Here is a 21,636-nt window from a genome sequence, read left to right on the forward strand (position 1 = left end):
AATTGCTGTACCTCACAAGTTACATTAATTTGTTGACCGGCGGTATCTTGACCCTTAACTACTAGGGCGTTGTAAATATTAGGCATCTTGCCCGGGGGAAAGGCTACATCCAGTACTGGACCGATGATTTGAGAAATACGCCCCAGATTTTCTTTTTCAAGCGTGGAAACTCCAGGAACAGAAGTAGTAGGATTTATTTTCATAATAAAGTGAAATATGTCAATTTTTTTTTTTCCAAAATTATCTAATACAAAATAAATCTTCGACAGGAGGTTGATCGGTTAATTCAATAAGAAATGGGGGTTAGCGCTCGATTTCGTTGGTCCCATCCAATTCAAGTGCATGCAATTGGATTGGTTCCTTATTCAATGAAGGAATTTTTAAGTTCAACCAACCTATTTTCAAAATAGGAAGTGGATAAATAAAAATTTTGGGAGAGTCTTTCATTTGTCCATCATTATAGGCAACACCATCCATATTATCTATGGAATTCGAACCCGAACTCTATTTATGATTCCTTATTTCTATCTCATTAGCCTTGTTTCAATTTCATTTCATATTTTATTTTAGCATATCGATTTTTTTTTACTTTACGTCCAACCTCTCCCCCCTTTTTCCATCTATATTCCCTTTTTTTTTCATTTCAGGGCCGAATTACGCCTGTTTTCACATCTAGGATTTACATATACAACATATATTACTGTCAAGGGTGAATTTCTTATTTTATTGAGCTTATAATATATAATTTATATTAGATGTTAGAATATTAATTCTATTATATATTTATCTATTCTATTATATATATATTCTAATATATATTAGTATTATTTTTATATTATTTATCTATTTCTTATCTATTTCTATTTCATTTATTTCATTTGCATTTAGAATTTTGATTCAAAAAAAAGTAAGGAATTATAAACTTGAAAAACACGGATCAGGTTGCGCCATACATATGAAAGAATATAGAATAATGATGTATTTGGCGAATCAAATACCATGGTCTAATAAGGAACCTTTCGGATTCGTTGATAATTTTTTGAAAGATTTCTTCGAAAAGGTTTCATTAACTCCTCATTTATATCGAGTAGACCTTGTTGTTGCGAGAATTCTTAATTCATGAGTTGTAGGGAGGGACTTATGTCACCACAAACAGAGACTAAAGCAAGTGTTGGATTCAAAGCTGGTGTTAAAGAGTATAAATTGACTTATTATACTCCTGAATATGAAGTCAAAGATACTGATATCTTGGCAGCCTTCCGAGTAACTCCTCAACCCGGAGTTCCGCCTGAGGAAGCAGGGGCCGCGGTAGCTGCTGAATCTTCTACTGGTACATGGACAACCGTGTGGACCGATGGGCTTACCAGCCTTGATCGTTACAAAGGGCGATGCTACGACATTGAGCCCGTTCCTGGAGAAGAAGATCAATATATATGTTATGTAGCTTACCCTTTAGACCTTTTTGAAGAAGGTTCTGTTACTAACATGTTTACTTCCATTGTGGGTAATGTATTTGGGTTCAAAGCCCTGCGCGCTCTACGTCTAGAGGATCTGCGAGTCCCTACTGCTTATATTAAAACTTTCCAAGGCCCGCCTCATGGCATCCAGGTTGAAAGAGATAAATTGAACAAGTATGGTCGCCCCCTATTAGGATGTACTATTAAACCTAAATTGGGGTTATCCGCTAAGAACTACGGTAGAGCAGTTTATGAATGTCTACGTGGCGGGCTTGATTTTACCAAAGATGATGAGAATGTGAACTCCCAACCATTTATGCGCTGGAGAGACCGTTTCTTATTTTGTGCCGAAGCAATTTTTAAATCACAGGCTGAAACAGGTGAAATCAAAGGGCATTACTTGAATGCTACTGCAGGTACATGTGAAGAAATGATCAAAAGGGCCATGTGTGCTAGAGAATTGGGAGTTCCTATCGTAATGCACGACTACTTAACAGGTGGGTTCACCGCAAATACTAGCTTGGCTCATTATTGCCGAGATAATGGTCTACTTCTTCACATCCATCGCGCAATGCACGCAGTTATTGATAGACAGAAGAATCATGGTATGCACTTTCGTGTACTAGCTAAAGCTTTACGTATGTCTGGTGGAGATCATATTCACGCTGGTACAGTAGTAGGTAAACTTGAAGGAGAAAGGGACATAACTTTGGGCTTTGTTGATTTACTACGTGATGATTTTATTGAAAAAGATCGAAGCCGTGGTATTTATTTCACTCAAGATTGGGTTTCTATGCCAGGTGTTCTGCCCGTAGCTTCGGGGGGTATTCACGTTTGGCATATGCCTGCTTTGACCGAGATCTTTGGAGATGATTCCGTACTACAATTCGGTGGAGGAACTTTAGGACACCCTTGGGGAAATGCACCGGGTGCTGTAGCTAATCGAGTAGCTTTAGAAGCATGTGTACAAGCTCGTAATGAGGGACGTGACCTTGCCCGCGAGGGTAATGAAATTATCCGCGAGGCTAGCAAATGGAGTCCTGAACTAGCTGCTGCTTGTGAAGTATGGAAGGCGATCAAATTTGAATTCGACGCAGTGGATAAATTAGATAAAGTGGAAAAATGAGATAAACCAGCTTCATAAATCAAATTTGAATTCGAAGCAATGGATACTTTGTAATCCAGTAATTACTGTCGGTTTGTTGAATTGCAATTAAACTCGGCCCAATCTTTTACTAAAAGGATTGAGCCGATTCTATTGTCTATATTTTTGATAGATATATTTTTATCTAGATATACAAGATCTTAAATACAAAAATAAAAGACTAAACACAACTCAAATTTTCTCCTGGGTCCATAATTAATCCTATGTATGGATCCTTAGGATTGGTGTATTCTTTTCTATCCTATATACCACGGTTTCGGATCATGGATCGAGCCAAGCATCACAACTTCTTCTACCCATCCTGTATGTTGTCCTTTTGGCTCCGTGTTGGAATAGAAACTTATTGTATTAGTAGACGAGATTTTACGAAAAAGGTTCTTGATAGGAGAAAAATTTCTTTTTTCAATTTTTTCAGTGCGGATTTTACACAACATGGGGAAATCACTATTTCTAATTGAAAATTGATATTTCTAATTCAAAAGAAAAAAGAGCTCTATCCTATCATATATAATGAACTGCTACTCTAGGTTCTCACAAAAGAGAATCGTTTCTTTCAATATTCACTCATTGTTCGTTAATAACCCTAGTGATTGTATCTAGTATGCGTATTCTGATAGGAAATAAAATATTCAATTGATTTTTCATCGAATGACTATTCATCTACTGTACTTTCATGGAAATAGAGGCAAGAAAGCTCTATGGAAAAATCATGGTTCAATTTGATCTTGTCTAAGGGAGAATTAGAATACAGATGTGGGCTAAGTAAATCAATGGATAGCCGCCTTGGTCCTGTTGAAAATACTACTGTAAACGAAGACCCGACTAGAAATGATACGGATAAAAACATTCATGATTGTAGTGACAGCTCTAGTTATTACAGTAAGGTTGATCATTTAGTTGACGTCAAAGACATTCGGAATTTCATTTCTGATGACACCTTTTTAATTAGGGATAGTAATCAGGACCGTTATTCCATATATTTTGATAGTGAAAATCAAATTTTTGAGCTTAACAATGATCATTCTTTTTTGAGTGAACTAGAAAGTTTTTTTTATAGTTATCATAATTCTAGTTATATGAATAATGGATCGAAAAATGATGAGCCCCACTATCATTTTAACTTGTATGATAATGATACTAACTGTGGTTGGAATAATCACATTAATAGTTGTATTGACTCTTATCTTCGTTCTCAAATCTGTATTGATAGTTCCATTTTAAGTGGTAGTGACAATTCCAATGATAATTATATTTATAATTACATTTGCGGCGAAGGTGGAAATAGTAGTGAAGGCAAGAATTTCGATATAATAACTCGTGAAAATGGTAATGATTTAACTCTAAAAGAAAGTTCTAATGATCTCGATCTATACAAGGATTTGTGGGTTCAATGCGAATGCGAAAATTGTTATGGAGTAAATTATAAGAAATCGCTTAATTCAAAAATGAATATTTGTGAACAATGTGGATATCATTTGAAAATGAGGAGTTCAGATAGAATCGAACTTTCGATTGATCCAGGCACTTGGGGTCCTATGGATGAAGACATGATCTCTCTGGATCCCATTGAATTTCAGTCTGAAGAAGAGCTTTATAAAGATCGTATTGATTTTTATCAAAGAAAGACAGGATTAACTGAGGCTATTCAAACAGGCACGGGTCAACTAAACGGTATTCCTATAGCAATCGGGGTTATGGATTTTCAGTTTATGGGGGGGAGTATGGGATCTGTAGTAGGCGAGAAAATCACCCGTTTGATCGAATATGCTACCAATAATTTTTTACCTCTTATTCTAGTGTGTGCTTCCGGAGGAGCACGCATGCAAGAAGGAAGTTTGAGCTTGATGCAAATGGCTAAAATATCTTCCGCTTTATATGATTATCAATCAAATAAAAAGTTATTTTATGTATCAATTCTTACATCTCCTACTACTGGTGGAGTGACTGCGAGTTTTGGTATGTTGGGGGATATCATTATTGCTGAACCCAATGCCTATATTGCATTTGCGGGTAAAAGAGTAATTGAGCAAACATTGAATAAAACAATACCGGAAGGTTCACAGGCGGCTGAATATTTATTCCATAAGGGTTTATTCGATCCAATCGTACCACGTAATCCTTTAAAAGGTGTTCTGAGTGAGTTAGTTCAGCTCCACGGTTTTTTCCCTTTGAATCAAAATTCAATCAAGTAGAGTCTTAAGTGAAATTTTTTTATTTGTAGTGAAAAGGTAGTTAGTTAGTTTATCAGAATCAAAGTCAAAGCCCGCGTAATGGGCTTTGACTTTGTGACAAAAAAAGGAATTGTCGAAAAACAAATTATGTGGATAATTATTATTATCATTATCCGATATTACTAATGAGTAAACCTCTAGCAACAAGATAAAAAGCGAATTTTTCCTTCTGTGAAATGAAATTCGAATTTGGAGAGACAAATAAAACGAATTTTATCCTCCTCTATTGCGTATGTATATAGAATTTAAATAGAGAAAAAATAGAATAGAAATATAGAGTTTTGCATCTTTCTATATCTCCCGAAAATTCTATTTTTACTAATAATCCCTGTTCTTGGATCGGATTCTAACGAATCGAATCTTTCGACAATTTGTAATAAACTCTTTCTTTATTAAATTCAAAAATGCAAATTAGAAGACAAGAACAATAGAATAATAAGAAAAGTAAGAATAAAGTAAGATAATAAAGAAAGTGGATTATCTTATCATATACATCTATTTTATTTGATTTAAAAAGATGGGCAAGTCCTTTTATTTAATTCTACATTCCTTGCACTTATTAGATATCTATTAGATATATAGATTCGCTTAGATATACTTAGTATTTAGATATAATTAGTATAATATACGAATTATAATATAATCGTTATAAGATATATTTCTAACTAAACAATATAACAATAACAGGTACAAATATTAAATTGAGGTACCCATTTTATGACAACTTTCAGCAGTTTTCCCTCTATTTTTGTGCCTTTAGTAGGCCTAGTATTTCCGGCAATTGCAATGGCTTCTTTATCTTTGTATGTTCAAAAAACTAAGATTTTTTAGATTCGATGGGGCCAAGACCAAATCTTATCTATTTTTTTTCAAGACTTAGATGTCATGGATACCTATTTAGTAGAATATTGTATAACATCCGGCTTACCCGAACCGAACATAAATGAAAAAGCCCCTCTTATGCATACGTAAACATGGTATAGGGTTAAATGAATTATAGCAAGTGGATCGGTACCGAACGGATGTATGAAATTAAAGTCTATATATCTAGTAGATCCGTATAGGCGATCATATAAAGGGGATGATTTTAGATCGAAGCAATTTGATGAATTCCTTCTAAAAGTTCATATCAAAATAGTACTAGTTGATGAGAGTTACTTCGGAAACAAAAAAAGTAAAGTCGAATTTTTTTGGTTATTCTCTCAATTCGAATAAAATGCAACTGGATCTAGTATGTATGAGTTGGCGATCAGAATCTATATGGATAGAATTTATAGTGGGATCTCGAAAAACAAGCAATTTTTGCTGGGCCTTTATCCTTTTTTTTGGTTCATTAGGGTTTTTATTAGTTGGAACTTCTAGTTATCTTGGTAGGAATTTGATATCTTTATTTCCGTCTCAGCAAATAGTTTTTTTTCCACAAGGAATCGTGATGTCTTTCTATGGGATCGCAGGCCTCTTTATTAGTTCCTATTTGTGGTGCACAATTTTTTGGAATGTAGGCAGTGGTTATGATCGATTCGATAGAAAGGAGGGAATAGTCTGTATTTTTCGTTGGGGTTTTCCTGGAAAAAATCGTCGCATCTTTCTACGATTCCTTATGAAAGATATTCAGTCCATCAGAATAGAAGTTAAAGAGGGTATTTATGCTCGTCGTGTCCTTTATATGGAAATCAGAGGCCAGGGGGCCGTTCCCTTGACTCGTACTGATGAGAATTTGACTCCGCGCGAAATTGAACAAAAAGCTGCTGAATTGGCCTATTTTTTGCGTGTACCGATTGAAGTCTTTTGAAATGAATTGCAGAATAAAAGCTTTCTCGCCGGGAGGAAAAAGCTCAATCCAAGAATCCTCTTTTTTCTATAGCAGAACTAAACTGAAGTTTCTTCAGAATGCCCATTCAAACCAAAGCGGACGTATACGGAAGAGTCATAACATAAAAAAACAGTTTTTTTTGTCCACAAAAATAGTTTTTTATGCGTCTGTAAATGTAAAACCGCTCAACTTAATTCAGTAACAAAATAAGCAAGAAATCGAAATACTGGATTCATCTCATATATCAAATCGAAATAAAGACTTTCGCTTTTTATTTGCAATATTTGGAGTTGATACGTTAGATACAGATAGATCATATCTTGTAAATTTTCTCTACTTTTCTTTTCTCAATCGGCCCCTCCCCTTTTATCCTTTCTTTTGTGCTCCTTAAGAACTAAAGAACTAAACAAGTGGATTTCTTTCTTATAACATAATGATAAACGTAATGATAACTTTTCTGTCTTTTTTTGTCACTCATTTTTGATCAGCATAATATTTTTCCTAATTTTTTTTTCAATTATTGCTGGACTCTAGACTATATATAGTTTAGATAACCCGCGAAAATTTTCGACATATTTGATTGCGATCTTGATATAGACAGGGCGCTCCTTCGTCTCAAAATCTGAATAGAACAATCTTTATTATTTGAAGCGGTTCTTTCGGGCAGTTATCAAAAGAGGGCAATTGCTTCGAATTTGATCAATTGAGATATATGGAAACAAAAACAATATAACAATAATATATATATTTCATTCGAATTCAAAGTGGATTCTTATTTTCTATATTCTGTATTCTTTTTAGATTCAATTAGATTCAAGGGCTAAGCACTGAATCAAAAAAAAACAGAGAATAGATTCATGGGCCCCTACTTTATAATATAATGAAAGGCATGCTTGATAGAAAGATTAGATCACATAAAGTCAACGAATGAGGTGGGTTCATTAACAACTCACAGATGAAAAAATGGCAAAAAAGAAAGCATTCACTCCCCTTCTATATCTTGCATCTATAGTATTTTTGCCCTGGTGGATCTCTCTCTCATTTAATAAAAGTCTGAAATCTTGGATTACTAATTGGTGGGATACTAGGCAATCCGAAACTTTTTTGAATGATATTCAAGAAAAGAGTATTCTAGAACAATTCATAGAAGTAGAGGAACTCTTCCTGTTGGACGAAATGATAAAAGAATACCCGGAAACACATCTACAAAAGCTTCGTATAGGAATCCAAAAAGAAACGATCCAATTGATCAAGCTGCACAATGAGGATCATATCCATACGATTTTGCACTTCTCGACCAATCTAATCTGTTTCGTTATTCTAAGTGGTTATTCTATTTTGGGGAATGAAGAACTTCTTATTCTTAACTCTTGGGTTCAAGAATTCCTATATAATTTAAGCGACACAATAAAAGCTTTTTCTATTCTTTTATTAACAGATTTATGTATAGGATTTCATTCGCCCCACGGTTGGGAACTAATGATTGGCTCTATATACAAAGATTTTGGATTTGCTCATAATGATCAAATTATATCTGGTCTTGTTTCTACTTTTCCAGTCATTCTAGATACAATTTTAAAATATTGGATCTTTCGTTATTTAAATCGTGTATCTCCGTCACTTGTAGTTATTTATCATTCAATGAATGACTGAAAAATGATTCACGGATTCAATTAGAATCTTTCTTACTTTCGAGATAAGCAAAGCATGCAAAGTCGTACTTACTTTACTCTTTCTACCCATCAGGAGAATACAATTTCTCCTCTGTTTCAGTCATTTTTTTTTTTCAGTTTTCAGTAAAAGTAAATAGCAGAATCGTGGCTAGGGAACTATACTAGTGACCTACCTAATTTTATTGTAGAAATTTTCGGGATCAATGATTGGACCATGCAAACTAGAAATACTTTTTCTTGGATAAAGGAGGAGATTACTCGATCCATTTCCGTATCGCTCATGATCTATATAATAACCGGGGCTTCCATTTCAAATGCATATCCCATTTTTGCGCAGCAGGGGTATGAAAATCCACGAGAAGCAACTGGGCGTATTGTATGTGCCAATTGCCATTTAGCGAATAAACCCGTGGATATTGAGGTTCCACAAGCGGTACTTCCTGATACTGTATTTGAAGCGGTTGTTAGAATTCCTTATGATATGCAACTGAAACAAGTTCTTGCTAATGGTAAGAAAGGGGCTTTGAATGTGGGTGCTGTTCTTATTTTACCAGAGGGGTTTGAGTTAGCCCCGCCTGATCGTATTTCGCCCGAGATGAAAGAAAAGATAGGCAATCTGTCTTTTCAGAACTACCGCCCCACTAAGAAAAATATTCTTGTGATAGGTCCTGTTCCTGGTAAAAAATATAGTGAAATCACCTTTCCTATTCTTTCCCCAGACCCTGCTAGTAATAAGGATGCTCATTTCTTAAAATATCCCATATACGTAGGCGGAAACAGGGGAAGGGGCCAGATTTATCCCGACGGGAACAAAAGTAACAATACTGTTTATAATGCTACGGCAACAGGTATAGTAAGCAAAATCATACGAAAAGAAAAAGGGGGGTACGAAATAACCATAACGGATGCCTTGGATGGACATCAAGTGGTTGATATTATCCCCCCAGGACCAGAACTTCTTGTTTCAGAGGGTGAATCTATCAAACTCGATCAACCATTAACAATTAATCCTAATGTGGGTGGATTTGGTCAGGGGGATGCAGAAATAGTACTTCAAGACCCACTACGCGTCCAAGGTCTTTTGTTCTTCTTGGCATCTATTGTTTTTGCACAAATCTTTTTGGTTCTTAAAAAGAAACAGTTTGAGAAGGTTCAAGTGTCCGAAATGAATTTCTAGATCTGTGGATTTATCAACATCAAATTTGTAAAAAAGAACAAATTATTCCTGGCAATTAGGTTAGGTATAATGAAAAAAGGGATGAAAAGTCTTTTGCTTGTTTCTATTCTTTCTCTAGGAATTGCTTTTACCGCATTCAAAATTCAAAACAAAATATGTATATTGTGAAGAAGACTATTTGTCTTTACCTCTTTTTTTTTCTTTTTTCAATCTAAATTGGACTAAATTGGGGGGGGGGTGTAATTATATTCCTATTGTCAGTGTCAGATTTAAATGTTACAGAATAGGTTTTGTTTTCTAAATTCAATTTGAGTAGATACTAAACATAAGATAAGTAAGTGGAGAATAGAAAGGAAGGATAAATTAAATGAGGGGAACAAATAATTACAGGGAGTATTCTTCGTCTTTCTAGCCTTCGACACAAGAAAAGGGTGTGTAAAATTCCTTTTCTTGTGTCGAAATAATAACAATTCCGGGACCCGTTCGTCAAAGATTTCTATTCTTAGTTTCGATTTTTCCAGATTTTTCAGAACCCTTTATTTTTTCGATTTACTTATAATAGAATAAGTAATAAGGATAATATAATAAGTATAAAATAAGTCGAAATAAGTATAATATACTAAGTAATGGACAACCAAAAAAAAGAGAAGGAATCCTTACCGATTTTTTTTGATAAAATAGAATCAAGGCGATAAACTTATAAAATAATTTCAAACTTTGATGAAATACTAAAATAAATCGAGTAAGGTTAGACTAGTCTAGAAAAGGTTTGAATCTGGTCGACAGAAAAAAAAAGAAATATTAAATATATATTGTATTGTGTCATCCAATTGAGTGATTCCTTTTTTTCTTCTAACCTTGAAAGTATCGATAGATACTATCGAAGAGCAGATGCTATGAATCAATTAATTGAAATTGAGTTCATTTTTCAAAAAAATCATCGGAAAAAGTGATCCATTTGTTGTCATTTATACGACCAAAATATTATGATCATGATCATTAAGAATTCAACGGGACCCTTCCTCGCGAATCAGACAAAGAAAGAGGAGGCGGGCCCCGTTGAGTTCTTACACTTTCATGCCTATAACTTAGTTCGTCCCATTATCCATTATTCCATATTACAGGGACGAACCCAATCCAGAATATGAACCATAAAAGAAAATACCTATTAAACCGATCACAGGAATACCAGTTACCGTACCTATTATCCAAAGAGGAATCCTTCCAGTAGTATCGGCCATTTATCCCGCTTCCCTCCGCATTTCATCAAGTGGTCATGCTAAAGACATAAACAGTCATAGATAATTATGAGATACAATCCTTCCGAATGGGATAAGAGAATTCCTACTATTATTTAGTATTCTACTACTCTTTTTTTTTCTTAATTGAAGAAATAATTGGAAAATAAAACAGCAAGTACAAAAATGAGTAATAACCCCCAGTAGAGACTGGTACGATTCAATTCAACATTTTGTTCGTTCGGGTTTGATTGTGTCATAGCTCTATAATTAATTCGAATTAGGTTTATCGTTGGATGAACTGCATTGCTGATATTGACCCCAAAAAAGAAACGGTAGGTACAGCTAGTCCGTGAACAGCCAACCATCGCACTGTAAAAATTGGATAGGTTCGATCTATGGTCATTGGGTCCTCCTAAAAAGATCTACTAAATTCATCGAGTTGTTCCAAAGAATCAAAACGGCCAGTTATTAATGGAATTCCTTGTCGGCTCTCTGTAAAATACTCGTTTGGACGAGGGCTTCCAAACACATCATAAGCTAAACCTGTGCTGACGAATAACCAACCCGCGATGAATAGGGAAGGTATAGTAATACTATGAATGACCCAGTATCGAATACTGGTAATAATATCAGCAAAAGAACGTTCTCCTGTGCTTCCAGACATGCCGAGCTCCACATATTCTTGTAGGGGATCGATTCCGTAAAAGATGGGATCAGTAAATGGGAATTCACCGAAACTAAATCTTTGTGAGATCGTCAATATTGTACCAAAGGTATTTTTAGAGTATACCGAATCAGTATAGCTATCCTTCTTCTGACACAGCAACGCAATTTCAAACAGTATATCGACGTGAAGTGCTAGATAATTTCTTTCTTCTTCTTGCTTGTCGATGTATAACCAGGTATCATGCAATAGAAAATTCCTCAAATTCCTGGAGGTATTGGCTTGGGCCTAGAAACGGAAGATCAGGTAACCCGTGAATCCAACGAGTTGGTTTATAATAATTCATGAAGGAAATTATCATATTTCCGCAAGTCAATTAGATGCGAAATATAAAAATTGACTTTTTTTCGTAGTTGCACAAGAGGTTTTGTTTTTTGTTGGAAGCCCTCTTTTTTTTTTTATTTTTATTTTAAGGAATTGCTTAGTCGTCTAGTAACAAGTAAGAGTAGTCGTTAGATATAGATAAAAAAAAAAGAGCAAGGAATAAAAAAAAATTCTACTAATCAATATTTGTGAGGCGGCCTTTCTTGTATTCTTGTATTAGATCCAAAGGTTTTTTCTTGACCTAACTACAAAGATGATGAATCGATTTCTTTTTCTTTTCTACTCTTGTCCTGCCGCTCTATTTTTGTGAATACCATTTATAATGATTGATGAAGCAAAAAATTTCAATTGAACTTATTATTTCAATTGGTATTTTTGCTTATCCCCCTCTCGTTTAAAAATTGAAACTTAGGTAAGTGCTTTATAAACATATGTATAAAAAGAACATATTTCATTTAGCTCCTTCATGCCTACTATAACTAGTTATTTCGGTTTTTTACTAGCGGCTTTAACTATAACCTCAGCTTTATTTATTGGTCTGAGTAAGATACGACTTATTTGAAAATTAATTCAATGAACGAACAATTCATAAAAACAAAGCTTTCTGCCCTATTCCATATATTCTATAGCTCCTTACCGTGTTAATTATCAATTATTAGGTATTGATATTCATGGGCAATAGAAATTAATATTTAGGGATAGATATTACCTTTCTTTTTCTCCTTTCAAATAAATTGAAATGATTGAAGTTTTTCTATTTGGAATCGTCTTAGGTCTAATTCCTATTACTTTGGCTGGATTATTCGTAACCGCATATTTACAATACAGACGTGGTGATCAGTTGGACCTTTGATTAATTAACATACCCTTTTTTTGACTGACCCCTTTAATTCTTAAATTTTTTAATTTCAATTTATTTAATAATTTGAATTTAATAATTTAATCCAAGGAGGTCAAATTCGAATTGCTGTTCAATTTTTTTTTTCAGTTCGGTGTAATTTTCGACCTAACAAGAGCGGAATCGCGCTCTGTAGGATTTGAACCTACGACATTGGGTTTTGGAGACCCACGTTCTACCGAACTGAACTAAGAGCGCTTTCTTAATAAATAAGACTGTAAAAAAGAGGATTCTTTTATTTTATAACCCCAATACATCGCGCACAACTATACTATCATATATCATATATAATATGAGAAAACGATAGATTATGTATGCTTAATTTTAATCAATCTAAAACGACTCCCTCGTTACTGCTCAAAGGAGAAGTAATAGGTAGGGATGACAGGATTTGAACCCGTGACATTTTGTACCCAAAACAAACGCGCTACCAAGCTGCGCTACATCCCTTTCAATTGGCCTACAATGTCATTGTAGAGAATCCCTGTCTTGTTTTCCACACCCTTATTTCATCTATTGATATACAAAACGGATCTTTCCATTTCCTCTTTTTGGTCTCATATCATATAACAACCATATAATGAATAATAAATGAATATTTTTAGCGGGAATTCTCAGGCGGAAAGGGACCTATTTTGTTTTGCTGTTTTAAGAAAGGGAAAATCTTATCTATCGAATCATTGTACATTTAAATTTGAATTTTGAATTAGGAATTCCGGGTACAAATAGACAAATCCAAGTGGTCTTTAACCACACATACATGCGATTATATATGTATTACCATAATGTAATACGATAAAGAAGGAGGATTTTAAATGCGAGATCTAAAAACATATCTTTCCGTAGCACCGGTACTAAGTACTCTCTGGTTCGGTTCTTTAGCGGGTTTATTGATAGAGATCAATCGTTTCTTCCCGGATGCGTTAACATTCCCTTTTTTTTAATTCGAGTTATTGTCGCGGGACGGGGCGAAAAAGATTAGATCGAGATACAATCAAATATCTGTGACTACTCTCTCGCCCCCCCCCTTTTTTTAGTTTTTTTTTAGAATTAGATAAGAATTAGATAAAATAAATAAGGAAGGTAGAACGAAAAAAGTGGATTCAACCTCACCGAAACTCGGGTTCAAGCTCCAATTAAATTACTAGTAGAGCGAAAAGAGAAATGTGGCTGGAACAACAGTATCCTACAAGATACTTAAAGAAAATACCGTACGGTGGTTTGATTCTAAATAGAGTTCGAAATCGTTGTATTACTTATTCTTATTATTTACTATAAATCTATATTGATTTACTATATTGATTGCAACAAAATCTTTCAAGATTTGGTTTTGAGTTAGCAACTTTTATTTCTTTTTTTTTTCATTCCTTTCTTCTTCGCTTTTGATCGGAAAATAGAAAAGTTGGGTGAATTAAAAACTCAAAGGAGGTTCATGGCCAAGAGTAAAGATGTCCGAGTAACGATTATTTTGGAATGTACCAGTTGTGTTCGAAACGGCGTTAATAAGGAATCAACGGGTATTTCCAGGTATATTACTCAAAAAAATCGACACAATACGCCCAGTCGATTGGAATTGAAGAAATTCTGTCCTTATTGTTACAAACATACAATTCACGGGGAGATAAAGAAATAAATCGAATCAAGTGCTCGTATGTCACCACTTCCCGAGAATATGAAAATATGACATTAGGTATATAATATATTAAGTATATAATTAGTTATATAACGCATATTTTCTTTCTATATTATTAATATTATTTATTTAAATATTATTAATATATTTTAATTTATATATATTTAAATTATATATTGAAATGATAAATAATAATAAAATAAACAATACAATAATAAAATAAACAAACCAAATCCTATTTATTATATTAATTCTATAATTTGAATTTTCAAAATAGGATTTTAGAAATAGAGATAGGGATAGGATTCTTTTTAGAAATATTAGAAATAAGGAATAAAGAAATCATGGATAAATCCAAGCGACTCTTTCTTAAATCCAAGCGATCTTTTCGTAGGCGTTTGCCCCCGATCCAATCGGGGGATCGAATTGATTATAGAAACATGAGTTTAATTAGTCGATTTATTAGTGAACAAGGAAAAATATTATCTAGGCGAGTAAATAGATTGACCTTAAAACAACAACGATTAATTACTATTGCTATAAAACAAGCTCGTATTTTATCTTCGTTACCCTTTCTTAATAATGAGAAACAGTTTGAAAGAAGCGAGTCGACCACTAGAACTACTGCTCTTAGAACCAGAAATAAATAGGCTTACCCCTTCAAAAGAATCGAATCCGGTTGGGGAAGAAAAAAAATATTTTTTTTATTGAGCGTCTTCGCTCATCTTGTTTTGATGACCTTATCAGAATCAGAATTTTTTATCATATTAATTTCTACTCTACCTTCCCCGAGTTCATTCTCGAGGGAACCCCATTTCATTTAAAGCATTTCGTTGGATTCCTTCCGATCTCCTTATTTTCTAATCTCGTTGGAAATCATATAAAGACAATTCCTATTTGAGATAGCTATTTGTGCAAGTATTTTACGATTCAGAAGCAACTGTTTCTTGTACAGATTGTGTATTAATCGACTATAACTATAGGATACCCCCACCCCACGAATTACTGCATTTATTCGAGTGATCCACAAACGACGAAAATCCCTTTTTTTCCTATCTCTATCCCGATGAGCCGAAACCAAAGCTCTTATTCTTTGTTGAGTAATAGTTCGAGTAAGTCTTGAATGAGCCCCCCGAAAGCTTGATGCAAATAAACTAATTTTTTTTCGACGTCTACGAGCTATATATCCCCGTTTAATTCTGGTCATTGAATAAAAGAAATTTTGATGAATAACTAATTCTTTCTTTCAGTTATTCTTTTCTAGTCTATTAATAACAAAACGGATTCTTCCAATGTATAAAATAAAAATTCCAATGGCTTTTGCTACTCTAACCGTCCCGACCACGATTTTTCCTTTTTTCTAGGCATTTCATTTCGCCTTGAAATAAGAAATTGTATTGATACTAGGTATCAAAAAAAGCATATTAACTAAAATAAAGGAGTAAATAGAAATGGATAAATAAATAGTGGGTTCCATCGTTTCTATGGTTACTTCTTAAACGGTGAGGTCCTCTCTATACACCGGAGCTCATTCCTTCATTTAATTGGTAACTTGTACAGTTCACACTCTTCGGCTCTACTCATAAATTTTCCAGTAATAGATCTTTCACAACGAGATCTATCTTATACAGTAACGGTATGTAAGGATGAGGATTAATTGGGCAGCTGACCCTGTTAGTCCGTTCTTTGCAAGAGTCGAAGCATAATCTTTTTGCTTTTTAAATAGGATTTTCCCCGCTTAATGGATAAGCATTTGCTACCAATGGGGAATTTTTTCTCATCTTAAATTCTAAGATTGGATTTGCGCCAATGGAAACCATAAATTTCATACACAATAGAAGGATATGGTAGATCTAGCTTTTTTAGATAGTGAACGGACGAACCCCATTCTATTCACTGGTACGGATCGTTGATACTGAAAAAGTTGTTTCTTTTTTCTCAGCCCATGATCTGAACAAGTCGCACATACACCCTAGTACATGTTCCTCGGCGCTGAGGACATCCCCCAAGAGCAGGGGATTTCGTGACATTTCTAATTGGCTGTCTTGCATTTCTAATAAGTTGTTTAATAGTTGGCATACTGAATTATATACATAATAGACTGGTTTAGATCGATCCTAACCAGATGATTCTGAATTACTTCTTTTTCTATTTAATAGATTAATAAAATATTAACCCCTTAGGCTTTAGGCTTAAGTTAAGAAGGAAAGGAAGAAGAGGGATTAAATCAATCTTAATTAAATTGTGGATTGGTGTTAAATCGTTGCTATTGCTATTTGTTATTTAACTTATTTAACCGCTACAAGATCCACAATTCCATGAGCTTGGGCTTCTGTTGCTGACATAAAAACATCTCTTTCCATGTCTTCGGATACAACCCATAGGGGCTTGCCCGTTCTTTGTACATAAACCCTTGTGAGGCTTTCGCGAAGTTTCAGTAGTTCTTCCGCTTCCAGGATAAATTCTCCTGTTTGTGCCTCATAAAAAGAACTAGCAGGTTGATGGATCATTACCCTGATGATATAACATAATAAAAGGTTCTTCTAACTCACATAATGAGGCGAGAAGAATAGCTAAAAATAGCTAAAGAATAATAAGAAAAAAAGATAGAATTGAACAACCGTACAGGCATTTTTTGTGCATTGCATACGGCTTTACAATGGAATTCTCTTTTTTCTTTCATCGAAAAAAGAAAAAGAGAAAATAGAGAGAGCGTCTATTAGACCCAGATCACTAAATAATCCAATTACCACCCTTCTTTTTTTTTTCGGAAAAGTTCAAAAATACTATGATGGCTCCGTTGCTTTATATATTTATTTCGTCTGTGATTCAGCAATCCCAAAGTTTCTTTTTTTTTTCAAAAAAAAGAAAGAAAAAAATAGTCTTTTTTTTTCGTACTCTTTTATTTTATAACATAAATATTGTTATAAATATTGTTAATAGCCTCTGGTGTGAAAAGAAAAAAAGTTTGTGACGCTGAGATGGGCCCACGAAAGCTAAGATAAAATTGGAAATGCCCTTTCTCTCATACTACTCTTTCGATACATAATCTAATGTTTTGAAAAAAAAAAGAAATCAAAAAAAATATCATATCGAATTCGAAGTGCCATGCTATTATTACTTACTAATTCATATTTCATATGGCGAAGGCATAGTCTTCTTTTTTCTTTCCATCAAATAAAAAAAACTCATTGGCGCCGAGCGTGAGGGAATGCTAGACGTTTGGTAATTTCTCCTCCGGCCAGGAGAAAAGATCCCATTGAAGCAGCCAATCCCATGCATATTGTATGCACATCTGGTTGCACAAATTGCATAGTATCATAAATAGCTACTCCGGGTATTACCCATCCGCCAGGAGAGTTTATAAACAAATACAGATCTTTGGTATCATTCTCTATACTGAGATATACCATAAGACCAATAAGTTGATTCGAGATCTCGCTATCAACCTCTTGGCCTAAAAAAAGTAATCTTTCTCGATAAAGTCGGTTGATTAGGATAAAATTGTATCCCTTAGTAGCCGTACAGGCACCTTTTGATGCATACGGTTCAACAAAAATTGCGAAAAAAAAATCAATGTGTAGATTCCAGCCATCCTTCGTTTTTTCTAGTGTGCCTTTTCTAACTTCTAATTTCTAACGAAGGGGCTTTTTCTTACATTTTTTAAATAAAATGAAATTAAAGAAAGATAAGTTTTGGCCCGTTTTCCTATAATCTATAATATAGAAAAATTCGCTAAACTTATCGCACAAACTTTTCATTGATCTATTTTTTTTTCATTGGGATTCAATCCAAATCACGATGTCATTTTCTTGTTCCTGAATGGGTTTCATCAATTTTTTATTCAATTTTTTTAGGTTTATGCTCTACTCCGAGTAAAGATCCGCCCGATTTTGATTTGCGCATATAGGACAAATGACCCAATACCACATCTTTTTGCTATGATTTCATTTCCTTTTTTATTTTAATTCCTTTTTCTTTCATGTTTTCCGCCAAATATTCAACGTATTTCTCATATTATTCGATTGATTAATAGTTTGAAATCGTTCTTATTTCTATTTCGAATTTGTAAATAAAAAAGATTTATGATTATGATATAGGTGGTAATCATAAATGTATTACCAATTGGGTTTTTTCTAAACGGAGCCTGGATGCTTCATTTTTTCGGTCCAACCAAGCCAACCATAAATCATTCTAATTGAAAATATTAATCTGGATACCCCCCCAAAAAAATGAAATGGATCTCTAATTGCACTTCATTACACTTCACGCTACAAATTTTGATAATTCAATCAATCTTTTTTGGGCGAAACAGAGGATATCTCGATCGGGCGAGAGAACGGGGGAATCCCATATGACCCAATATATTTGACAAGTCGCACTATACGTCAACCCAAACTGCATCTTCCTCTCCCGGATTTCGAAAAGGAACTTTTGGAACACCAATAGGCATTAAAGGAAAGAAAAAGAATTAAATACTATATTTCACTTTGATCTGGAAGCGTAATAATGGTCTTAATAATATTGGCCTCATATTTTATACATAGATAGAATAAGGCCATAAAATATAAAATAAAGAAAGACAGAATGAATGAAAGAGAATTCTTACCAATAGGTCCTTTGAATGATGAACAAATAGGGATACGTTCATTCATAAAAAATAGGATCAACCCCCATTGCGTATTGATACTTATCGGGTATAGAATAGATCTGCTTCTCTTTTTTCTTCTGAGCCGAATTCTTCCCTTAATTACTAATGGAATAGAACAAATATTAATCCTTTCTCCGAAAGAATCCACCCAAAAGGGGAGGTATTCCAATGCAATAAAGTTACATAGTGTCTATTTTTCGTTGATAAAGGGGTATTTCCATGGGTTTGCCTTGGTATCGTGTTCATACTGTCGTATTGAATGATCCCGGTCGCTTGCTTTCTGTTCATATAATGCATACGGCTCTGGTTGCTGGTTGGGCCGGTTCAATGGCTCTATATGAATTAGCCGTTTTTGATCCCTCCGATCCCGTTCTTGATCCAATGTGGAGACAAGGTATGTTCGTTATACCCTTCATGACTCGTTTAGGAATAACCAATTCATGGGGCGGTTGGAGTATTACAGGGGGGACTATAACAAATCCGGGTATTTGGAGTTACGAAGGTGTGGCCGGAGCACATATTGTGTTTTCTGGCTTGTGCTTCTTGGCAGCTATCTGGCATTGGGTATATTGGGATCTAGAAATTTTTTGTGATGAGCGCACAGGAAAACCTTCTTTGGATTTGCCCAAGATTTTTGGAATTCATTTATTTCTCTCAGGAGTGGCTTGCTTTGGCTTTGGCGCATTTCATGTAACAGGATTGTATGGTCCTGGAATATGGGTGTCGGACCCTTATGGACTAACTGGCAAGGTCCAACCTGTAAATCCGGCGTGGGGCGTGGAAGGTTTTGATCCTTTTGTTCCGGGAGGAATAGCCTCTCATCATATTGCAGCAGGGACATTGGGCATATTAGCGGGCTTATTCCATCTTAGTGTCCGCCCGCCCCAACGTTTATACAAAGGATTACGTATGGGAAATATTGAAACCGTCCTTTCCAGTAGTATAGCTGCTGTCTTTTTTGCAGCTTTTGTTGTTGCCGGAACTATGTGGTATGGTTCAGCAACTACCCCCATCGAATTATTTGGTCCTACTCGTTATCAATGGGATCAAGGATACTTCCAGCAAGAAATATATCGAAGGGTTAGTGCTGGGTTAGCCGAAAATCAAAGTTTATCAGAAGCTTGGTCTAAAATTCCTGAAAAATTAGCTTTTTATGATTACATTGGCAATAATCCGGCAAAAGGAGGATTATTCAGAGCGGGTTCAATGGACAACGGGGATGGAATAGCCGTTGGGTGGTTAGGGCACCCTATCTTTAGAGATAAAGACGGGCGTGAACTTTTTGTACGTCGTATGCCTACTTTTTTTGAAACATTTCCGGTTGTTTTGGTAGACGGAGACGGAATTGTTAGAGCGGATGTCCCTTTTAGAAGGGCAGAATCAAAGTATAGTGTCGAACAAGTAGGTGTAACTGTTGAGTTCTATGGCGGCGAACTCAATGGAGTGAGTTATAGTGATCCTGCTACTGTGAAAAAATATGCTAGACGTGCTCAATTGGGTGAAATTTTTGAATTAGATCGTGCTACTTTGAAATCCGATGGTGTTTTTCGTAGCAGTCCGAGGGGTTGGTTTACTTTTGGGCATGCTTCGTTTGCCTTGCTTTTCTTCTTCGGACACATTTGGCATGGTGCTAGAACCCTGTTCAGAGATGTTTTTGCCGGTATTGATCCAGATTTGGATGCTCAAGTGGAATTTGGAGCATTCCAAAAACTTGGAGATCCAACTACAAGAAGACAAGTAGTCTGATGCAAGATTGCTTTGTTATTTTTTGCTTCTACTTCTATTTGTGATTTGCCATAGGCTGCTGGAAAAATCTTGATTTAAATCGCTGCCTTTTCTTTGATTCTTGTTCTTTCTTTATTCGGGAGATGATTCCAAATAAACAGGTACGGAAGCTATAATTGTAAACCACGATCGAATTTATGGAAGCATTGGTTTATACATTCCTCTTAGTATCTACTCTAGGGATAATTTTTTTCGCTATCTTTTTTCGAGAACCGCCTAAAATTCTAACTAAAAAAATGAAATGATTTTTCATTATCTCAATTGAAGTAATGAGCCTCCCAATATTGGGAGGCTCATTACTTCAATTAGTCCCCGTGTTCCTCGAATGGATCTCTTAATTGTTGAGAGGGTTGCCCAAAAGCAGTATATAAGGCGTACCCAGTAAAACTTACAAGTAAACCAGATATAGAGATGGCGACTAAGGTTGCTGTTTCCATTATTATATAATTTCAAGATCACAATGGGTCTATGATAAGATTGTTTATTTACAGCGGAATGATATACAAAGTCAACAGATCTCACTGAATACAAAATAAGATTTATGGCTACACAAACCGTTGAGGGTAGTTCTAGATCTGGTCCAAGACGAACTGTTGTAGGGGATTTTTTGAAACCATTGAATTCGGAATATGGTAAGGTAGCCCCTGGATGGGGAACGACTCCTTTGATGGGTGTCGCAATGGCTTTATTTGCGATATTCTTATCTATTATTTTGGAGATTTATAATTCTTCCGTTTTACTGGATGGAATTTCAATGAATTAGATTCACAAGAATCACGAAGCCTCGCGTTTCAATACAAAAATTGAAACTTTTAGTTCTCGGATTTTTTAGCCCCATTCTATTTCGGTAGTTCGACCGCGAAA

The 21,636-nt window shown here is 34.8% G+C and overlaps 23 protein-coding genes and 2 non-coding genes. All coding sequences in view use genetic code 11, as the record gives it.

The window, feature by feature from the left end:
- Nucleotides 1-203, bottom strand: part of atpB (ATP synthase CF1 beta subunit) — a 1,497-nt gene extending 1,294 nt beyond the window's left edge. The window contains exon 1 of the mRNA in view: nucleotides 1-203. This exon is cut by the window's left edge and continues 1,294 nt beyond it. Within this exon, the coding sequence (YP_005089006.1) occupies nucleotides 1-203 (203 nt within the window).
- Nucleotides 204-1,140: 937 nt separating this feature from the next.
- Nucleotides 1,141-2,583, top strand: rbcL (ribulose-1,5-bisphosphate carboxylase/oxygenase large subunit). The gene has a single exon. The coding sequence runs from the start codon at nucleotides 1,141-1,143 to the stop codon at nucleotides 2,581-2,583; it is 1,443 nt and encodes a 480-aa protein (YP_005089007.1).
- A 737-nt stretch (nucleotides 2,584-3,320) lies between these two features.
- On the top strand, nucleotides 3,321-4,814 carry accD (acetyl-CoA carboxylase carboxyltransferase beta subunit). The gene has a single exon. The coding sequence runs from the start codon at nucleotides 3,321-3,323 to the stop codon at nucleotides 4,812-4,814; it is 1,494 nt and encodes a 497-aa protein (YP_005089008.1).
- A 756-nt stretch (nucleotides 4,815-5,570) lies between these two features.
- On the top strand, nucleotides 5,571-5,684 carry psaI (photosystem I subunit VIII). Its single transcript has one exon. It carries the CDS (start codon nucleotides 5,571-5,573, stop codon nucleotides 5,682-5,684), a length of 114 nt encoding a protein of 37 aa, YP_005089009.1.
- Nucleotides 5,685-6,090: 406 nt separating this feature from the next.
- Nucleotides 6,091-6,645, top strand: ycf4 (photosystem I assembly protein Ycf4). Its single transcript has one exon. The coding sequence runs from the start codon at nucleotides 6,091-6,093 to the stop codon at nucleotides 6,643-6,645; it is 555 nt and encodes a 184-aa protein (YP_005089010.1).
- A 984-nt stretch (nucleotides 6,646-7,629) lies between these two features.
- Nucleotides 7,630-8,319, top strand: cemA (envelope membrane protein). The gene has a single exon. It carries the CDS (start codon nucleotides 7,630-7,632, stop codon nucleotides 8,317-8,319), a length of 690 nt encoding a protein of 229 aa, YP_005089011.1.
- Nucleotides 8,320-8,553: 234 nt separating this feature from the next.
- Nucleotides 8,554-9,516, top strand: petA (cytochrome f). Its single transcript has one exon. It carries the CDS (start codon nucleotides 8,554-8,556, stop codon nucleotides 9,514-9,516), a length of 963 nt encoding a protein of 320 aa, YP_005089012.1.
- Nucleotides 9,517-10,634: 1,118 nt separating this feature from the next.
- psbJ (photosystem II protein J) lies at nucleotides 10,635-10,757 on the bottom strand. Its single transcript has one exon. It carries the CDS (start codon nucleotides 10,755-10,757, stop codon nucleotides 10,635-10,637), a length of 123 nt encoding a protein of 40 aa, YP_005089013.1.
- Nucleotides 10,758-10,897: 140 nt separating this feature from the next.
- Nucleotides 10,898-11,014, bottom strand: psbL (photosystem II protein L). Its single transcript has one exon. The coding sequence runs from the start codon at nucleotides 11,012-11,014 to the stop codon at nucleotides 10,898-10,900; it is 117 nt and encodes a 38-aa protein (YP_005089014.1).
- A 26-nt stretch (nucleotides 11,015-11,040) lies between these two features.
- On the bottom strand, nucleotides 11,041-11,160 carry psbF (photosystem II protein VI). The gene has a single exon. The coding sequence runs from the start codon at nucleotides 11,158-11,160 to the stop codon at nucleotides 11,041-11,043; it is 120 nt and encodes a 39-aa protein (YP_005089015.1).
- Nucleotides 11,161-11,169: 9 nt separating this feature from the next.
- Nucleotides 11,170-11,421, bottom strand: psbE (photosystem II protein V). The gene has a single exon. The coding sequence runs from the start codon at nucleotides 11,419-11,421 to the stop codon at nucleotides 11,170-11,172; it is 252 nt and encodes an 83-aa protein (YP_005089016.1).
- An 850-nt stretch (nucleotides 11,422-12,271) lies between these two features.
- On the top strand, nucleotides 12,272-12,367 carry petL (cytochrome b6/f complex subunit VI). The gene has a single exon. The coding sequence runs from the start codon at nucleotides 12,272-12,274 to the stop codon at nucleotides 12,365-12,367; it is 96 nt and encodes a 31-aa protein (YP_005089017.1).
- A 177-nt stretch (nucleotides 12,368-12,544) lies between these two features.
- Nucleotides 12,545-12,658, top strand: petG (cytochrome b6/f complex subunit V). The gene has a single exon. The coding sequence runs from the start codon at nucleotides 12,545-12,547 to the stop codon at nucleotides 12,656-12,658; it is 114 nt and encodes a 37-aa protein (YP_005089018.1).
- A 169-nt stretch (nucleotides 12,659-12,827) lies between these two features.
- trnW-CCA lies at nucleotides 12,828-12,900 on the bottom strand. The gene has a single exon. It is a non-coding gene; the product is annotated as a tRNA-Trp (tRNA).
- Nucleotides 12,901-13,079: 179 nt separating this feature from the next.
- Nucleotides 13,080-13,153, bottom strand: trnP-UGG. Its single transcript has one exon. It is a non-coding gene; the product is annotated as a tRNA-Pro (tRNA).
- Nucleotides 13,154-13,518: 365 nt separating this feature from the next.
- Nucleotides 13,519-13,647, top strand: psaJ (photosystem I subunit IX). Its single transcript has one exon. It carries the CDS (start codon nucleotides 13,519-13,521, stop codon nucleotides 13,645-13,647), a length of 129 nt encoding a protein of 42 aa, YP_005089019.1.
- A 488-nt stretch (nucleotides 13,648-14,135) lies between these two features.
- Nucleotides 14,136-14,336, top strand: rpl33 (ribosomal protein L33). Its single transcript has one exon. The coding sequence runs from the start codon at nucleotides 14,136-14,138 to the stop codon at nucleotides 14,334-14,336; it is 201 nt and encodes a 66-aa protein (YP_005089020.1).
- A 344-nt stretch (nucleotides 14,337-14,680) lies between these two features.
- rps18 (ribosomal protein S18) lies at nucleotides 14,681-14,986 on the top strand. Its single transcript has one exon. It carries the CDS (start codon nucleotides 14,681-14,683, stop codon nucleotides 14,984-14,986), a length of 306 nt encoding a protein of 101 aa, YP_005089021.1.
- Nucleotides 14,987-15,189: 203 nt separating this feature from the next.
- On the bottom strand, nucleotides 15,190-15,543 carry rpl20 (ribosomal protein L20). The gene has a single exon. The coding sequence runs from the start codon at nucleotides 15,541-15,543 to the stop codon at nucleotides 15,190-15,192; it is 354 nt and encodes a 117-aa protein (YP_005089022.1).
- Nucleotides 15,544-16,301: 758 nt separating this feature from the next.
- rps12 (ribosomal protein S12) lies at nucleotides 16,302-16,415 on the bottom strand (one part of a trans-spliced gene, as the record gives it; the record has 2 gene entries for this part). Coding sequences YP_005089023.1 and YP_005088978.1 both cover nucleotides 16,302-16,415 — 114 coding nt within the window.
- Nucleotides 16,416-16,624: 209 nt separating this feature from the next.
- On the bottom strand, nucleotides 16,625-18,789 carry clpP (ATP-dependent Clp protease proteolytic subunit). One transcript has 3 exons: nucleotides 18,719-18,789; nucleotides 17,537-17,828; nucleotides 16,625-16,852 (listed from the first exon to the last, which is right to left on the bottom strand). Exons 1-3 carry the CDS (start codon nucleotides 18,787-18,789, stop codon nucleotides 16,625-16,627), a joined length of 591 nt encoding a protein of 196 aa, YP_005089024.1.
- Nucleotides 18,790-19,206: 417 nt separating this feature from the next.
- psbB (photosystem II 47 kDa protein) lies at nucleotides 19,207-20,733 on the top strand. Its single transcript has one exon. It carries the CDS (start codon nucleotides 19,207-19,209, stop codon nucleotides 20,731-20,733), a length of 1,527 nt encoding a protein of 508 aa, YP_005089025.1.
- A 176-nt stretch (nucleotides 20,734-20,909) lies between these two features.
- On the top strand, nucleotides 20,910-21,017 carry psbT (photosystem II protein T). The gene has a single exon. It carries the CDS (start codon nucleotides 20,910-20,912, stop codon nucleotides 21,015-21,017), a length of 108 nt encoding a protein of 35 aa, YP_005089026.1.
- Nucleotides 21,018-21,077: 60 nt separating this feature from the next.
- psbN (photosystem II protein N) lies at nucleotides 21,078-21,209 on the bottom strand. Its single transcript has one exon. It carries the CDS (start codon nucleotides 21,207-21,209, stop codon nucleotides 21,078-21,080), a length of 132 nt encoding a protein of 43 aa, YP_005089027.1.
- A 104-nt stretch (nucleotides 21,210-21,313) lies between these two features.
- psbH (photosystem II protein H) lies at nucleotides 21,314-21,535 on the top strand. The gene has a single exon. It carries the CDS (start codon nucleotides 21,314-21,316, stop codon nucleotides 21,533-21,535), a length of 222 nt encoding a protein of 73 aa, YP_005089028.1.
- Nucleotides 21,536-21,636: the final 101 nt, after the last annotated feature.

The sequence above is a fragment of the chloroplast genome of Gossypium arboreum, assembly GCF_025698485.1.
Source record: "Gossypium arboreum chloroplast, complete genome".
Taxonomy (NCBI): domain Eukaryota; kingdom Viridiplantae; phylum Streptophyta; class Magnoliopsida; order Malvales; family Malvaceae; genus Gossypium; species Gossypium arboreum.